This window comes from Bombus impatiens, unplaced genomic scaffold, assembly GCF_000188095.3.
Source record: "Bombus impatiens unplaced genomic scaffold, BIMP_2.2 scf_1461, whole genome shotgun sequence".
In the NCBI taxonomy this organism is placed as follows: Eukaryota; Metazoa; Arthropoda; class Insecta; order Hymenoptera; family Apidae; genus Bombus; species Bombus impatiens.
The window spans coordinates 823375-842454 of NT_177880.1; the positions used below are offsets into that span (position 1 = coordinate 823375).

General features: G+C 43.9%; 1 protein-coding gene across 2 annotated transcripts in view; it reads right to left on the minus strand.

Annotated features, from left to right (window-relative positions):
• LOC100745798 (Krueppel-like factor 6) overlaps positions 1–19080 on the minus strand; it is a 293282-nt gene that overhangs the window by 247735 nt on the left and 26467 nt on the right. The window contains exon 1 of one of the 2 annotated variants that reach the window (XM_024371646.2): positions 11194–11410. The exons of the other annotated variant lie outside the window; for it this stretch is intronic. Coding sequence (XP_024227414.1) covers positions 11194–11199 — 6 coding nt within the window. The 5' untranslated portion in view covers positions 11200–11410. Of the gene's footprint in view, positions 1–11193; positions 11411–19080 lie in introns of those variants that run through there. 2 annotated transcript variants of the gene reach the window in all.

The window sequence follows — 19080 nt, forward strand, 5'->3', positions numbered from 1 at the left end:
AAAGAGACGAAACACGATCGGCCGGTGGATCGAACCTTATCCACCGAGGTAATCGAGTGCGATCGTTGTTTCGTCACTTTCCTTCGATACTTATTTATCGCCCGATAAAATTCCTGGAAAACATTAACGATCGTATTGGACTGACGTTCGACCGCACCACCCATCCTTCTCGTCAGAGCAATCGACGCAAACTAACGATCTAACGCGAGACTACGTCCCTGACGTATTATGTTACGCCACTCGATCATAATAATTACCAATAATCCTTCGCATTTAGGAGTAATCACGGCGTAGCGTAGCCTTGGCCCGTCATTCCGACAGGGAACGCTCACGAATGTGAGACACATGTAACGAGACCCGCCGCCACTGCCTGCGCCATTCCACACGGGGATTCAACTTTGACTTACGGACTTTGATTTAACGTACGCGATCTCGTACGCGAAAGAAACGGAAAGATAATAATTTGATGATTCATGCTCCTTCCTTGTAAACGTATTGTGGCCGGCAATACGTTATTTTCAAGAACGTTGTTTCAAAAGGTGGTAAAAGGAGGCTAACACTTAGCGAGTATAAAGTTCAGCGAGGGAAGGTTAGTTTTGTAAATAATACATTTTATGACACACAAACGGGATGGGCTATCTTTGCAGCGTGATTACGTAAGAGATTATACTAAAATCATTTCACGACGTCGTATTTTTAATTTAACAAGTACTCTCAGGAGTAACGAATATCGCGTGCTGTACAGTTACGACGAACGAGCCTCGAGCTGTTTGACGAAGTCCGGACCAAACTGCGTTCAGTTAAAGAAGAAAAAGCAATCACCGAAGCTTGAGATTTACACGACGCGCAAAATACTCGACAGCTTTTTTCTTCTTTAAAGTCAGTCGGCAAGCATCGCGCCGATTGATCGATCTTGTGCGAATTTGCACCACCGTCAGCTTCCTTTCGACGCGGTTAATTAAATCATCGCCGATGATCCCTACAATTCGAACGTATATTTACAACAGCTGCAACTGATACGAATTAATAAGTTAACGAACGAGACAACGAACGTTCGATGTTAAATGCTGGTATTACGAAACAGTACCAACAACTGAACATTGCTGTACCGTTACGTTATACGGCAATAAGTTGCAAGATATTAGTGCCAACCAGAAGTCTCCTCCCACGCTTTATCCTCGTTCCCACCAATCATTCCGACCTTAAAACGCAAGGAAACGCGTTCAAATTGCAAACTTTATCGCTCTTGTCTCCGTCTGGATGTACTTTTAAACCCGGGCGTCCCCGATCGAAATCAAAGTCATTAAAGCGTCGCCGTGGTACGCGTAGGACATTTTTATTCGTTGCTGTAAAACTGGCGAATAGATACACCGCGTTTCATACAGACGTCAGGGGGGACAAGCATTCCGCGGCAGTAGCACACAACGAGAGCATAAAAGTGCGACTCGATAAATCTGTAGGAGCGTTACGGTAGCGGGCGTCTCCGAGTTCTGTCCTCCTCGGATACTCTGGGACAGAGCCACGTATACACACGTACCGGCGATACACGACACGTTGTCCCGGTGATATTAACGCGATACGACGAAGGCGGTGCATATATATTCTTTCGAAGTGGCTCGAGCGTGTCACGTATGTGTACGGGGAACGCAATGCCGTTAAAGATTTAAGGAGCGGACTGAAACGCCTCCTTCCGATTAAACGATAAAAGGGGAAATAAATGCGAGGCATGCGTTGCACACGCGGGCCTTTTGTCGCTTACACGACGAATAGGATCTCCGTGGTCGGTTGATTCTTCCAGATTTCGCCTTACGCGCCTCGTCCACGACCGTGCGCGAGTCCACGGGTCGAAATTCCACGAAATTGAAATGCATCGAATTATTGGAATTCCTACGGTGATATTACTTTCGCCTTGCTCATCGACGATAATCGCGGTGGATAATCGAACGCGGGAATGTTCGGTTTTGCAGCACGTAGCGGAGGAATGAACGTCAACGAGTCTGGTACTAATTATCTCACGCTTATAATTTTAATGCTGTGGGAGGTGGAAGATAAAAAGCTCCGCACAGCCGGCGAACTGTCCAACGAGCTGTCACGACTTCATGGGCTTATACGAGCCAGACGCACCGGTCACATATTTGTACAATTAATACGCGCGAGAGTACCGTAAAGCGTGGACCCAACCGGCCGGCACTGGCAAGGCATTAACGAAGACGGCTCACCACGAGAAAAGTATCCGCGTAGGTGTTAAACGTAAGCACACACTAAGCGATCGCGTTTCCGAGAACCAACTTCAAACTGATTCTTATTATTAAATTTTAAGGCGCGGTCGCTTAAAGTGTCAGCCGATTGCAACGAAAGATTGCGAATAAAAGTATCTCAATCTCGAGCTATATGATTTATAAAACGCTACGAAAATTAACGACAGATATTTCAAAGTTACAGAGCAAATTATATCGAACGTAAACGCACGAAGCTATACTACACACGTATTTAGGAAACATCTGATGATACCAACGTACCAATTTGGGTATACAAATACAACCGTGCATGAACGACACGGATGATGTATCCGTAAGTTTAGATACCGGTTTTAAAGGCGTTTTAAGCCTGCAAACGTTTCAAGGTCGGGCCAAGATGGTTCCTCGAGTGCCGTTTCAAGGTGCCGGAACGTCCATTCGTCGGCCAACGTATGTGGGTCAACCGTACGAAAAATTAACACGAGAAGCTCGTCAGAAACGGCGAAAAGAAATGTCGATGCCAATAACGCGGCGTGAATCACCAGTGTGTTCATCGATATTCCTCGTCCCTCCTTTGCGCTTCTGTTCTCGTTTGTCGCGTCGAGCTACTGCTGGTCCTGCTACCTCTTACATATATCCATGCAAATTGATCGTTATTGGTCATTACGCTCGCGGTGCACCATCGTGTTGCTCGGCCGTTCGAAAATTACATTGACTTTTGCTACGTTTCACCAACGATCGTTCGTTAACCACACACGCGGTAAACGCTGCGCGAGCTGCGGCTCCACGTGTCCGATTAATTATGAATATGACGTCGAACTTAACTGTAACACCGTTGCACCGTACAGTGAGAGCCGATCTTATGCATATTATGCGCCATTATGTCGGACGATATTTGTATTATGCGCGTACGCTGGTCGCGTTAAGGCTGTCGCATGGGTGCGGTTGCCGTGCGGCACTGCACGCTTACGTATCGGACAACTATTCGAACGCCAGTCAAATCGCGACTGGATTTATCTCGACTACGATCCGAATCATCGATGGATTGGAAACAGTCAGTTCCGTGTTTTAACTTTAAAATCGATCGCCTTGGAGGAATCGTTCGATAATCGCTAACGATTGATATAGTAAGAGCTATAAGAAGGAGAATCACAATCGATCGAATTTGTTGATTCGATGATTAAATATGTATTGTAACGATTAATAACGAGTCAACAAACTGCTCCATTTATCGGTGCGCCACGATCGATAGCGTAGCGTGAACCACTCGCGGACAAAGTCGTTCTCAAGGGAATCGAGAGGAAAATGGCAGCTAATAGTAGAACGATTTCCCTGGATACGACAAGAAACACGATACGATACCAATCGGTCGTCCAACGGACTCGAACTTGACAGCAGTCGTTATTCAAATCGAACAATGCTCGTTTTTTTTCACCGTTCGCCAACGTACGTTGCGACGGATTAAAGGAAAAAGAGATAAAACCTGCCGCGAGACCTTCCAATCGATCAATCCTCGATCGAGTAGCGGTCAACGATGGACGACGTGCTCGTATCGACCGTGTATTCGTAGCGCAATAAAATTAGCAGCATTTACAACAACGCCATCGAAGGAACAAAGCCCGTTCTACAATGCTCTACACTGTAAAAACTACTTTATTGCGGTTTGCACATAGGCGAGAGACTGCAAGTAATTATCACGCGACTAATTGACGCTTTGCTACTTTGTCGATTATATCGCTTCTCTAGTTCGATCGTTCCTTTTCGCAATGACTTACGAATCTGCTTAGTCCAGTGGCCCTGAAGAATTACTAACACGATACACGATCAATGATTTGCAGAACGTCCAAGTTTCAATCTCCACGAATTGATCATTTCAATAAAGAATACATCCTAATGTTTATTATTAAATTTCTTCCCTTGAAAGTCCTATTGCTTCAAACCCGAACGAAAACACAGACACGGAAGCATATCATAGCGATAATTATTAAGGTGGACACGAAAATTCTACGATCTAGAGATTTTTAAAAGATTTCGTATGAAAAAAGCATCCGGTGAGTAGGCAACGGTAACGGCAGATTTTTCTCCTTCCGCTTTCAACGTATTCAAGTCTACAGAGCGACTGGAATTCAAGCGTGACTCTATCGACATCTAGTTAATATAAAAGCGTTCACGCACATGGCAGCGCGTTATACAATTCAATCGGTACAGTATGCATACGCGTGTTACTTGCACGCCCGGCGCAATCGGAGCACGAGGCTTATTTCGAAACTTCGTACGAACGTTTGTTTATGCCCACATTCTCGGCAACCACTGATAAATTAATCTCTCATGCTAATACTTCCAGCCGACTGACACAGTCCGTGTCTCGAAAGCACCGCGATTTCGTATCCCCGTGATCCCCGCATTAATTCTCCATCGCTTCCGGATTTCATTTGCCGGGAGGGGGGCAGGAGTTAGTGGCTGGAAAATGTGTACGTTCATAGATTACGTAGAGGGGAAAAAAAGGAACCAGGTTATATACACGGACACGCGTCCATTTACATCGAGCCGGCGCATTATGCGAAACGGTTGTTCCCCTCGGCCGCGGCGCGGCGAGCCGATTGTATGATCGTGATTCGGCCCAAGATGCTCAACGTGCTTCGTTGTTAATCCCCGAATATAACATAGGATATGACTATCTTTTACGAGCCTGGGGGTTAAAGACGCTTTAAAACGGAGAACGTACGCTCGGTTTTGTCTAAAATATCGACGAGTAGAAACAGAAAGAGGGAAGCAAGCATAATTTATTATTTCTATATTACGTATCGCTAAACGACTCCGTTGTAACTTCATACTTCTTTACTTGTGTCTTCGTTAGAAACGTTCCAGCTGTTAATCGGGTTAATTTCCATTCCAGCCAGAGTTCCTTGGACGAGAATAACGCGGTATAAAAACTTTCAATACGAAGTAAAAGCCGGTAGCTTTTAACGTTAAAATTTAGAGGAATAAATTTAACGAGATTACGTAGGAAGAAACAAATGATCGTAGTTTATAGATGCAATGCATCTCGTACGATGCGTTCTGCATACAACGATCCTTGTCGACGATCCAATCGCTGACGCGGCGATACTTTAGGTCTAATGTCAAGGTTATGCCTATCCAGACAGAAACGTTGTAAACGGCTTTCCATGCGCGGTGGCGCGGCGAAGAGAACACGGAACACGGAAAAGGAAAAGTTGGACGATAAACGGACTGATGGACTTTCCCATGCTCCACCTCCACGGGAGAGCCGTAAACGTCTTGTCTCTCGATTTAAATGTCCCGGCATCTACTGGGTTGGGCAGATCCAACAGTCGTAGCCATTGCCGCGCCCTCGTGCGTCTTTACGTGTTACGCTGTCGCATTGGCGCAGAATATGACGGATTTGCTTTCATCTCGGTTCTCTATTACGCGATGTATTTCGAGCGTGACGTAACCAAAATTTTATCTTCGAAGAAATATTTTAGACAGTCGAATAAACAACGAAACAGAGCTACTCGATATACAAAAAATAGCACATCGTTTGAATTAAGTTTTTTGCCGATTAAATTTTTATTTTTGAAGCTTTCGAAAATTCGTCGCTACGTAACAATTGGTTGTAAATCGTTTTTGTCATTTACTCAAAGTATATACTTTAAAGACGACTGAGTAACCGATATATTGGAAACAATGCTGAATTCTCTGTTCAAGGCTGATAAGGAAGGTTAAATGTTAATGTTACGTTGACAAGTGTCACGGTTACCTAATCAAGAACAGTCGCACTCCGGCGATAAGCGTAATTATTACGTAGCTACGAGCATTTCACGTGGAAACGCAGTAAAATATGCTTATACGAACAGATGCTTGGCTTTCGAGAAGTTACGATTGCATATATGAAGATACAGTACATAAAGATAGATAGAAGCACTGTTTTACATCGCGTCCATAATAATCTGCTATTCTTAAGCTGAGTTACAACCGTTTGGCACGCGAAGAATCGATCTCCCTTTTTCCTGGCCTATATACCACGGTGAAATCTTAATAAAAAATACTTTACGCGATACTCCGTATTAAAAAATGTAGGTTGGATTAACAAAGCTTGAGGTGAAAGTCGAATAAATTATATCTTTTCGTATGATACGCAAAAATTGAAAAATATCGTATCAACCGGGTGTAACGAACGTTCGCTTCGCGAAAGCGTCGAATAACAGACGATCGTTTAAAACTACGGAAACGTTTGACAAGAACATTAAAATGTATGATGATATTTGAAATTTGCAAATCTATAAGCGAAACCTTGAAATTAATATTCGTACGCATGCAGCTCATCGCGGTTAATAATAATTTCATGAAGGTCGCAAATGAAAAAGGCTGTATTAAAGGAAACTCGAACGCTCACCGGTAACTCGTACGTTATACACCGTAGTATTACATTCCTGTTACATTCTCTCTATCGCAACCGCGGTGTATAAGAGCCAGAGAGTACGAGAGACTTTTACGAGGGGCAATGAATGTCCGTACGAGGAAGTTCCGTGAAGTTCGCCCATATATTATTGAGAACTTATTAGAATTAATTAACTTTTCACCCGTACACCATATCGCTTATTAGCCTCGACGACCTGGTTGGTCGTTGACATCGTCGTAGCGACGTTTCCATTATCGATGCTCCTCGAATTTATCTGAAATTACGTTGGTTTACATCGCGGTGTAACACGCAACTTTAATAAACAACGTAAGATCAACCTCGTTCGGATGCTCGCGCGATCTCGTTGAATCGAGGACAAATCGATGCGAACTTTCGCGAAACGCTCCTTAACTTTGCTCATCGTCTCGTTCGACCGATGCTAATCCCTTTCAACGATCAGGGAAGAAGATTAACAGGGGAGAAAAAGATCGCGAGAAACGTCAGAGTTGCTCGAAAAGAACGGAACAGCAAGAGCGGTAACTGAACGAAAGGTGGAGAGAATGGGAAGAGGTAGGAGGGAAGGTGAGGTCGAGGTGATTCGCGGCGTGGCGAGGCGAGGCGAGGCAAGGTGAGCTCGGACCCACCTGCAATTATCCGGTCTAATGAGCAAACAGTCTGTTCTACCCCTCTCTTTCTCTCGAGTTCCCTTGTTGCCCGTTTCTCTCGATTCTGCTCGGTAGACGGCCCATCAGAAACGCGTGTACTTGACTCTGCTCTACCAACAACCTTCCACGGTCGTATCCTCCTCCACCTCCTTCCTCTTCTTCCTTTTGCTCCAACCTTCACCTCCACCTCTGCCAGTCCGATGCAGGTTAATGAAGATTATTAAATTAGTACCTCTCACGGGCAGTTTTTCCACCGGACAAACGTACCAGTGGCTTTGCCGCTCCCATCGATACACCGTCAGCCTTTCAGGAGAGCCAACTGGTTCGTTAACGTCCGTACACGCTGCTCTCTCCCACTTAGAGCAGCATTACAAAGAGCCAGGACTGAAAAATGGAGCTCGAACCTCGGTGATGCCGGTGATGGTGGAAAAAAGAGAGCAACCAGACCGAGATAAATGCGAGGTACACGATCGAGAGTACAGCCTGGACAGCAGAGAACGAACCGACTATCCCATGGACTGCAACGGACCCTGAGAATCACACAGACCCGAGATTTCAAGAGTTTCAGACTCGGGTCAAAGGGCAGGCCCGTTTAATGACACGTGGAGGGCAGTATAGCGGGTACGTTGACCCTTGATTTCTTGATTTCAGAAATAGAAATGATTCGGCATAATTGAATCAGGAGGGACGGAGTTGAGTTAAAAGCAGATGAGTCAGCTAGCGAAGAAGCTAGGTGGAACGAAGAGACGCTGATTACAATGAAAATCATCTAAACGTATGTAAGTACAATTTTTGCGTGGAAAGAGAGATTAATAAAACGATTCAAATATATACTAGAAAGATTAGAAATACCTACATATTTATCAAATAATAATAAAATTTAAAAATACAAAGAAGTGCTTGAAAATATGTATCGAAAAAATGAGATTTCGTACAAATTTTAACAATTTATACGTTTATAACGAGAGAAGTTTGTTCGATAGTTCATCCGAAGGAAATAATTATTTCGCCGTGTTTCAAGCTGGCAGACAGCATCAGATTTCTCGGACGAACGCCTTCCGTCCTTCGACGTACGAAATGGTCTCTCGAACGGAGGAGAGGAAGACGACGATCAAGGCGTCGTTCAAGCAGGATGCACTCATCCTACCTGGACTGTCCGCCACGCCCGCCATTCACCTTCAACTTGGTCTCTCTGTCGCGGAACAAACGCGTGTGTTGTAACCGAGGCACACAGACGATGCACACAGCGAACCAAAGCGGCTGAAAAGCAGCGCAGAAAATAGCAAACCGCGGAGAGGAGACGAACGCCAACGGCGGCTGATAAATACCAGAATCGAAACCAGTCTCCGACAAATTGTCCCGGATTAACGCGAGCCTATTGCTTTCCACGAACGACAGAAAATCGTACCGGCAGAAAAACGCACCGGCGACGTATTTATGGACTCGTCGAGCGCGTTACGAAGTAATTTGTTCCGGAATCTCGTGGTTCGGTAAACGATTCGACGCTAACGTTTATCGCCCCCGTTAACATCCAATCGTAAACAATTCGCCCGACCACTCGTCCCTGTTTTAACAGAAAGCTTATAGTAAAGTACTTTTTCCTTATTCGTGTCTCTTTTTTCGCAGCTTCGCGGTATCGGAATTACGACGAATTTTAGTAGCCCTTCCGTAATCGCGATTTATTCAGCGAACATACCGATTATAAATATATTCGAAAGTCTATAATATATCATCGCTCTGGTTCTTAACTGTTCTATCTCCGCTGGCTTCTAAACGAAGACTGACTGAGTTTAATAATTAATGAAGTTTAATATTATCGCGCGAACTTGGGACTTAGAAAACTAGATAATCGTTGTTTTCCGATTGTAAGTAAAGCTTCCATCGTATTATCGTGAATTCGTAATCCTTCGTACCGATCAGGCGTATGTGCACCGGTTAATTCTTTTTTTTTTGAAAAACAAAATTAGGACAGTTAAGAAGCAGGGCGACGATACGTAGCTAATGGTCGAACAATTTTCGAACGTATGGGTAAATAGAGATACGTATCGTGGAGCGTGGAGAATGATTCGATGCGATCGTTATTGTGATTTGCGAGAAACAAAGAGCTCATCTAAGCCGACACGCAGCTACCGTATCTGAAAAGTAGACGGTCGAGTCTGCAACGGAGATCGAATATACAGAGAACCGTAGCGCTTTAATAGCACTGGCTTGCATTTATTCCGACAGTCCATAACTCCGCGACCCGTAATTGCCATAATTATGCGACCGCTGGTAATTGTGGTCGATCGGAAAGGAATTGGGAGGAGACGACGGTGCACGAGACTTTCCACGTCGCGTCCTTTTCGATGTTCCGAAGTGGACGTCACATTTTTTTTTCACTTACATGTTTTCTTCTCGTAAAATTTGGTAATCTCGATTAATTTCGCATACGAGGAAATGGCAAGAGTGGAATCCGAGATTACTGTCATCAGAGGGCCGCTAATAATCGTGGACAAGAAGCCACGAGGACACGCGATCAAGAAATATATTCCACGCATTCCAGCGTGTTTTCAGTATGTACGAGCAAACGTACATTTTTCGTTGCTGCAAGTTCGATACTTATAGGGAATTTCGCGTGTAATTTTCTGGGAAAACACGAGGTTGCAACATCATACGCGGGTTGATTACAGTGGTTACGGTATAGCCCGTAATCGCTATCGATTAAGAAGCACAGAGATCTATAATATATAAAATGTTGAGGGCTATTGTGTTATAATTAATAATTTCTCCGCACCTCCCTCGAGCCATAATTCCGAGCAATCTGTTGTATCTGCTTACGTTGAAATAACTCCCTATATAAAACACTTTACTACTTGACTCCTCAATTGGAAACCGCAAAAGCCACAATGATCGTGTCCCAAGAAATTTCGCTTCTGGCCAACTGGTGCATAAATCTTTTTCGAATTGAAAGGAAAATTGCCTCGAACGCCTTACCAGACGAAACTCGTACCGTGTTGTATGCTCTCCGCGTATACTATATCGGGCAACACCTGAAAGTTTCCAACGATCTTTCGATGATCAAACCGAAGATTAGGAGAGGCGTGCGTAGTTTTTCAACGAATTTTTTTTTATCTCCTCGTGTAAAGGTAATCGGATTACGCGAACCTAGGTATTACTTTGCGTATTGGAAGAAAAGAAAGGTGAGAACGATACATTGTCTGGGCCTACGGTGTTGATAAAGGCTTAGCCGATGTTTAAACGAGTTGAAACCTTTGGTCGGGTGCAGCTGCGGAAATGTCCGCTGAAACGAGGTGAAGGCTACCAGATGCAGATACACGCGGATAGGCGCGTATTAAGGTACACAGACGTGCACGCTAACGTCAGTGTCGGCGTTAGGCCGCTTAAAGAAGCTACGGCGATGCTTAACAGTGCATAAGTAAGTAACTAACAAGCGAGTTGCATAACACCGCGGCCGTCGCCGCCGCCGCGATGTACACCGGGTGCCGAGAGTTCGTGTAAGACGTTAAGGTCTCCCGGCACGGCAACACCACGTCGGCTACCTATCAGCGATTGCGTTAACCTTAAGGCGATACCGCCTTCTACACATATATGTAGCTACATATACCTGATACGCTCGTTCCACATACGAACCGCTGCCGCCGCGCGATATCGTACGTACTAGTTCGAACATTCGACCGTTTCCCGCTATGACGCGCGATATATTTCGCGAATAAAATTTTTTAATCGTATACGCGATTCAATACCGATAAAGTGGAAGAAATTGCGAGACGATGAGAAACTCGGAGGAACAAACTGCAGATGTAAGAGTAGAAAGAAATACGTTTGACGAGAAATCGCGGCAATACGGCGGCAGACGAAGTTTACGTTTTAATCGATTTTTACTCCTTACCACCATCGTAATCTGGTCCGACTAATTGCTTCTACGAATCCAGAGGAGGTACGTTTCCCGCAACAGGTGAACGAACCATTATCGAGCAATCCACGAGGACGACGAACGACAGATAACAAAAAAAAAAAAAGATACAAAAGACTTTCCAAGGAACGAACGACACCCGGTATGTAGGCGAACCACGCGACGTATCGTGCGACACAGGAGTAGGGCGTGCCTGCAGTCGCTGCACACTGCGCAGTTTGTTGTACGCGCTGCAATCGTCCGTATGTACCGAGATGTGAGAGTTACACGAGCCATGTACGTGAACGCACATGCGTACGCAAACAGCTGAGCGAGCGGCGCACATCGACGAGCCAAACTTTTACGCGACCAAACGTATCTAACGAGAAGGTTTCTTCACGAGCCGTCGAAAACCTGGCCAAAATAAGACGCGATGGCTAGCCACCTATTACGCATACGGGAGAATACGAGTACGTTACGCGTGACGCGCGACTGATGCTTCCTACGAGTTTATTTTTAGAGTCAATCAATGGGACAGAGTTACCACGATGCTACGAATTTTTCTCTGAAAACGCTGAGAACTTTGAAATCTCACGCCTTTTTCAGCATTTCAAATATTTTAGCGTTTGCCTTCGACGTTCCGATTTTGCGTCGATAAGGCTGACCCTATGAGCAAAATTTGTCGTTCCACCTTTAATTAGAATAAAAGCCTAACAGATGAGCAACTATATTCTAGATAAATTGCTTTGACACCGAACGTTCGTATCGTTTTTCACTCGGATGCTTCGCGACTTATGTAGATTTAGAAACGATTACTGATAAGATGACAAGAGCATCTTTTTTTGCACTCGGGGCAAAATGCCAAGTTGTCGACGCTATGGAACGTTGGACTATTTCAACGAACAACGCGCGAGAAGATAGACGCCTGATAATAACCTTCGATAGTAGACTGTCTAACGAATAATAATAATAATATCGTGAAAATAGGAAGAACGTGTTTTTCGATGTGAAAGTGAAAACGACGGATTAAGTGCTTTCAATCGGAACGTTTTCTAATTAATTTCCGCAAGGTCACCCGTTAACGAATCTCTTTCGCAATTTTCATCCGTTGCATCTTTCTTATCTGCGACTCGAGATACGGTGCTCCGACAATTGTTCGCCGCTTGTAGCTTATGATTAATCATGCGTGACAAATTTATCATGTTAACTCGGTTGTAACTAATCTGTAATTTTCTTGCCGATCACAATTATCTTTTTACGCGGCGACAGTCGCCTCCAAACAGGTCGCGTCTAACCTATCGTTCTCGTTTCGCGAGTTAACGCGGGAGTGCCCGGGAAACCATTAAGAAAACCGTGTCGAAGCGTTCAGCGTCGTTGTCCGATAATAATCGACGCGTACGTGTAATTCTAGTTCGCAGATTCGCAACTATCCGAACGAGAGCCAAGAGTTGGCCAACTTTTTACTCGATCGACGAATTTTCACTCGTAAAAGCAAAAGGTATCGGAATGAGCATAAAACGATTTGATATAGCAACGAATCACACCGTAGATGACGTTCCTGCCGTAGTCGAGAAGCATGGAGCGTGTCGGTGGCAAGGGTCCCCCTACTTCCGGCGAACCATATCCGGCAGAACGCCCACCTATATCTCGGTCCGCCAGACCGTGCACACTCCCTACTGCCACAATCTACTCTATCGTCGTCCAATTGTAATAGATATTTTAGCCAGACGAAATTGTTCGACAGTTGTACGCGACGATAATAAAAATTGATTCCTCGTCGGCGGTACCCATTGACGTTCCCATTTGTCAAGTTTCGTCTTTGAAAGAATTCGGCCAAGATGCGCGGAGAAGACACGCCGAACGGAAATAGAGACCTGGCTTGCATAATAGGTATATATTTTATTGCCACTGTTTGATGGAGACAAACATTTCTAAGAATGAGCGTATATAAGAAGAAGAGGAATGAAAAATGAAATTCGTGTCCTCGGAAGTGGATTTCGAGCGAGTCTCGATAAAGTAGAACGCATCCTCGGGAAACGTGGGTGGAATAATTTATTCTCGCTCGCAAATCCGTCCAAGACTTTACCGGACGCGCAAAGTTTCGTACACGTAGTATCCAAGGTTTTCTACGAAGAACCGCTTTAAATAAGATCTTGAACAAGCAAATAGACATCGTAATACGTAATGCGAATCTGGCACGGTGGAAGAAAGGGTGATTTAGAAACTTGTAAGTGGTCGGCTCGCCGGAACGCTCATCGATAGAAATTCGATCGAGACGTAAACAACTTCACGAAGACGATGTAAAAAGAAAGGGGAATGGGCAAAAACGATATTATGAAACTGCAAAAAGGTTGTGCGTGCCGCGGCACATGCCCCGATGCATATAATGCCGGCAAAAACTTGTAACGTCTGTTCTCGGCCGTCATCTGCCGATTCGATCGCGTCAGTCTAACCGTACGTTCATCCAGCTTGGAATCTAATATAAAAATCAAACTCGATATAAACACGAGGCCGCTAAAGAGGACCCGGTGCGGCGTACCGCGTCAAATAAAATCAATCGCTTCTAATAAAAACTTACATAACGTTAGTCGAACGTCTTGGAAGATTACTATCCACCTGTATCGAAGCGGAATTGCCAATTTTCCCGTTGGTTAATAAGCCTGGCGGCCGGGTCGAATCTCGCGTGTTCGTTGATAGATAGGCGCTAGAAGACTTACGTAAGAGGTCGTGATCTTTCAACTGAAATCTGTTCGATTTTGCGCGCCAATATTCATCGCAGCCACATCGCGTTATCGTAATTAACTTGGCTGCAGAGTAATCCGACTCGTGAAGAATACGCGCGATACGCCACTCGACTCGGGCAATTTTATCCAATCCACGTGGGTGTCCGCGTATGGACCAGCGCGAAGGTCTCCAACCACATGACGCAACCAGGAAAGTAACCAGTAACTGATAAAACCGATAAACGATAAAGAACCTTTCAACCCTGTTCCGATCGTGCCATTAACCATGAGCGATACGACGAAAGTGACCAACCGTTGCTGCAGAACTCCAGCTGGTACATTCGGTAGGATTTATCGGCCGAATGACATTGTTTTCTAAACGCTTATTTATTTTATTATCTCAATACACTGTTTAGAATCGCGATTCCGATTAATCGCCAAAGGTATCTGTAATGTACTGCATAAGCTACGTAAGCTAAGTACGACTTGATTTAAACGGTATGTTTCACCGGCAATTTGTTCATTTTCAAGTATGCGAAGACAGGAATGTTGGCAGAAATGAAAATGATAAAGGAACGAATATAATTGCAGGCCGTTGGATAAATTGCTTCGGTAAATCGTTCAAACCGAAGCAATGTCGGAGGGAATAAGTTATCGCATCGTATTTCGACACGTTTCGAGCTTAGATTAACGTCGACGATGGACACGCCGCGTTACCAATGGAACGGACAAAAACTTCGCAGAAAATCACTCGAGGCTTCGAGCATGAACTATTCGTGCGCTCGCAAGAATTCCCAGACACGATGCAAGTAGCAACAACCGATAACTGTCCTTATCGTATTTCTACGCTTGCACAGGGTCAGCGTTCTGCTATCTGTTAATCATTTCGGTCTGCATGTGCAAGTAGTTCTCGAGTTTCCAATTACACGTAACAAGGAACCGGTTACTCGAACGATATGCTATATCAGCGGAGACAATAAACCAAGAACAACAGACACCGGCTGAACCTGTAATTGTGAACGTTCGTAAAAATCGTCGAACTTGAATCTTCCTTCGTCTCGTAACTCCTACCTCAATTAGTCATTGACTCGTTCTCGAGCCTCTGTTATCGTTAAAATACCGATACCTTTCCACCTGTCAGTGACGTGTAGCCGACGCAAAAATCAGCGACCTCGTCTCCACAAACATCGCGTCAGATACGAAACGTGTATACGAGTTATTAACCGATGAAAATTACAAACGCGCGTTGTCGAGCTCGCAATCAGGGGATAGAGCCAGACATTTCCAAGACGTCTAAGTCAACGGTACGTTAGGGCAAAGCTAACTCGAAGTCAATGTACACTAACCATTTGTCATGCTTGGTTACTGCGTGCTTGGCTATCGAAGTGACTTCATAAACTCACGAGAGAACACCTGCGGCGCGTGAGGATGCTCGCATACCTTCTATCCAAGTGTCAACCTACCTGTTACCTAAACAATCTGACACCGCGAAGCTTAACTCGTGGGGATCTCTAAACAAATCGATAGCCGATTCTATCGACGATCCTTCCATCGTCTTCCGTAACTCTTTTTAGATTCTATCCGAGTGGAGAATTCGTGAAAGTTGGCAAGTTTACCGCGTGCGACTCTCGTGCACCACGCGTGGAATGTACCGATGAAATTACACAGATGCGTTTGAACGTGCTAGGAAGTGACACGGCGAAACGTTAGAAATAAAAACCGTCTTCCACGGTTCAACGCAACAACGGTTTGCAGAAACACTTTTTACCGGTATGATAAAAGGAAGGTGTAACATTCCGTACGATAAACTCGAGGAAATCAACGCTGCAAAGTTTCCTTTTTCGAACGTTCTGCGGTCGAAAAAAAAGTCCCAACGATTCGACTCCTACTTGAAATTCGATAACACCTCAAACGAAGCTTAAGTCGAGAGTTGCGAATATTTTTTGGAAGCGTTGCCTCCGATGTCGTACGAAGAAATTAAAGGAAGAAAGAGAAGAACGTAAGGATATTAATTTGCTCGAAGGTTATGTTGTGTGCCGTGCGTACTCGCAGAGGAAGTTAACAGAACGCTTTACCACTGAACACAACGCAAATCCACTGAATCCATTTTGTTGTCCGAACGAATCGTAACGGCTTGATGGAACCCTAGAGATAGAAACGGCAATATATGATCTCAACGGACATCGCGTAGTCAGCTATAAAACGGACGTAAAATAATGTCTGACATTCGAATTACAAAACACATGTAACTTTGGTGGCGAGCATCGTTCGGTTGCTCGTAAAATGCCAGCGCGAGATACGATTCACCCATATGCACTTTGGATTACGTTCTCATTTTACAGGAATTGAGTTTAAACAACGATGATACGTAAAATCGTGGCTTCTCTATTCTCAAAGGGTTCAACAGGCAGATGCATCTTTGATCTTTACTATTACGTCCAGGAACTTCGGACTTCTCTCGATGTAGGAAATTTGCGCCAAATAAGGAAACGACCGTGTGTACATCGCAAAGTCAGGGTAATTTCTTTATCGGGCGACAGATTCGAATTTAGTATCCGAGACGTTGCATCAATTGCAGACGCGACACGTAAGTGTCGAATAAACGAGACGATTCCGTAACAAGAGTATTCACACCCACCGAAAGTCAAGAATAAAATTCGCGATCCGTAACGACGCGCAACGATGCAGTGCGCGAGACATAAAAGGAACAACAATTATTCAGTGTTGCCGCAAGGAAGTCACCCACCAGGGCCTCATGCTGAGACGATCACGTTCCGTGGACCGGTTCACCGTACGATATCGTGAAATCCCGTAACTACAACGGACGTAACCTCGCTGAACGGGATCGAAATTTCTCCGAAGAATTGGATTATCAATTATTCCGACTCTTCCTGAAATTATTTCAATTTTTCTTTCGTATCGCGCCGTTAATGTTGCGTTATCGCGACCCTATGCAGTTTAACTTCTTTCGTAACAACAATGTCCCTCGAATAACAATGCCCATATCGATAGATAAAATAATGCAAAAGCGCGATCTACAGAAACGTACGCTTATAGTTTATTCGATTGGGCAGCTATAAGAGCAAACGATGAGTGGCGATTTTAATTATAAACAGACACGTAACTGGCCAACAGATAGTAAGACTACACATCTCTACGCTCAAGAATTTAATAAATCATTTTCCAACTGAGATATAAGGCGAGAACTCTTAACAAGAGGTGTAACCGCTACCCTACGATACGCAAGGAATGCGATATATCTTGCATTTGCAATTCGCTTTTCGATAATTATGGACGGACATATCGCACAAGCATGCTTCTTACTCGGGATTCCTTTTACGTAACGAGCATTTTATTGAAACGCGATACCGAGCGCCGTACGTTCCTCGCCAACTCGACGATAGCTTGAAAATTCCTGAAAAGTGGAAAATTGAAAGTGACGTGACGTGAGAACTATATCGCGATATACGATCGTAACAGTTGCTGATGAAAACAGATCTACGACGTATGGGAAGGAACTCGTTCAAATATTAATCGACGTGAACGCGCCAACGTTGCCTTCTTATTTTTCCAATGGCGAACTGGTGGCATAAATCGTTCTTGAAACGAGTGCAACATCAAAGGAGCGATAAATCGTAGCAATGGATCTCGCGGATTAATTCTTCCGATATAGACAGCACATTTAATGCAGTTACCGTTCTATCGAGGATATATTCGCGATCGCAACCGGCATTAATTCCGTGCTAATAAACCTTAATGACGGCTAACGTACGCGTAGGAAGCTCGCTAATGGCCGTCCAATGATACAACTTTCTTGTAAGTATTATCGATAATTTCGTACTTTCGCTTTTCGTGTCTCCTCGTTTTCTCGGCGAATTATTTTCCCTCGTGTCGAACTTCCCGTTGATAATTCCCTATCGTTAACGTCGCTTCTTTTAATCCGAATTTGAATTCTTTTTTACGAATATGATTGCGCAATAGTAAATTTCCTTCATCGATTAACGATCGTTTCGATATACACCTGTTTACGAGTTAAGCGTACGAGTATATTATCACTTTGTTCGTGTCTTTGGGACATTTATCACTCGTGTCGGATATAGGCAGCGTTATATGCAACCATCTGATTCCGTGGCAACACTTTAAACATCGAAGAGGTAATTGAAATTGCCTCTCTGTGGTACTTTCAGAAAACTGAGAATACACATACTGTTACTCTGTATTTTTTTTTTTTTTCCTCCTGATGAAATATGAAATATCTGATGCGCGGTACATATAATTTTATTACGTTCAAAAGATCACAAAGTGGTATGAAAATTTTCGAGAACAGGTTCCGGTAAAAATTTATTACGTTTTTTACGTTCCCAGGGCAACCGGGTAATTTAAGTTTCAACAATTAAGCTGATCTTTCGTGAAATAAGCTGCAACGGGTGGTTGTCGGTAGCAAGAGGTTTGATTGATCATTAATAAACATTAATGCCCAACTTTAAATTGGAGGCTCGTTCGATCGATACAGAATTTATACCAGAGCTTTCTCCAAAGCAATCACGAAGAATTCTTCATCGGCACTCGATAATTATTCACGTAATAACTCATGTCGCGAGTCGAACGATAATTCATACGTCACCTTGTAAGCCGTAAATTACGTTATTAGCGTTTTAATTGCATGGTTATCGATTTATTCGGATACGCAATATCGTTAAAAGTCACACACGGCGTTAGTGACCTTTAGCTTTTAGCCACTCGCGGCACAACTTAGAAGCAATAAAGTATTACGATCGTCGAGTTATTTTTTAAGAATGCAATATTTATTTTTCACGGTTGTTAAACAGTTGTTATGAAATGTTAACTGATTCGAGAAACTCGTAAATCTAATCGGATATTGTATCGTCTCGCTTTATATCTACGTTAATCGTTTACTACTTTCCATAAAACAAACCGTGTCTCGAGTTTTTTAATCTTCTCGTTCCCATTTTTATATTTTCAAATGTACGTTAGTTAAAAGCAATACGCTTTCTCCGTCGCGAGAAACTTCTTTAGCCCTGCGGCATCAAATAAGACTTTTTCTCGGGATCCGATTGTTCCTTAATATCGTTTGACAAAAGCATTGATTTTCGTCGGTATTTCTTTTATTCGTGTACCAGTGGCTCAACTACCTCGCCCC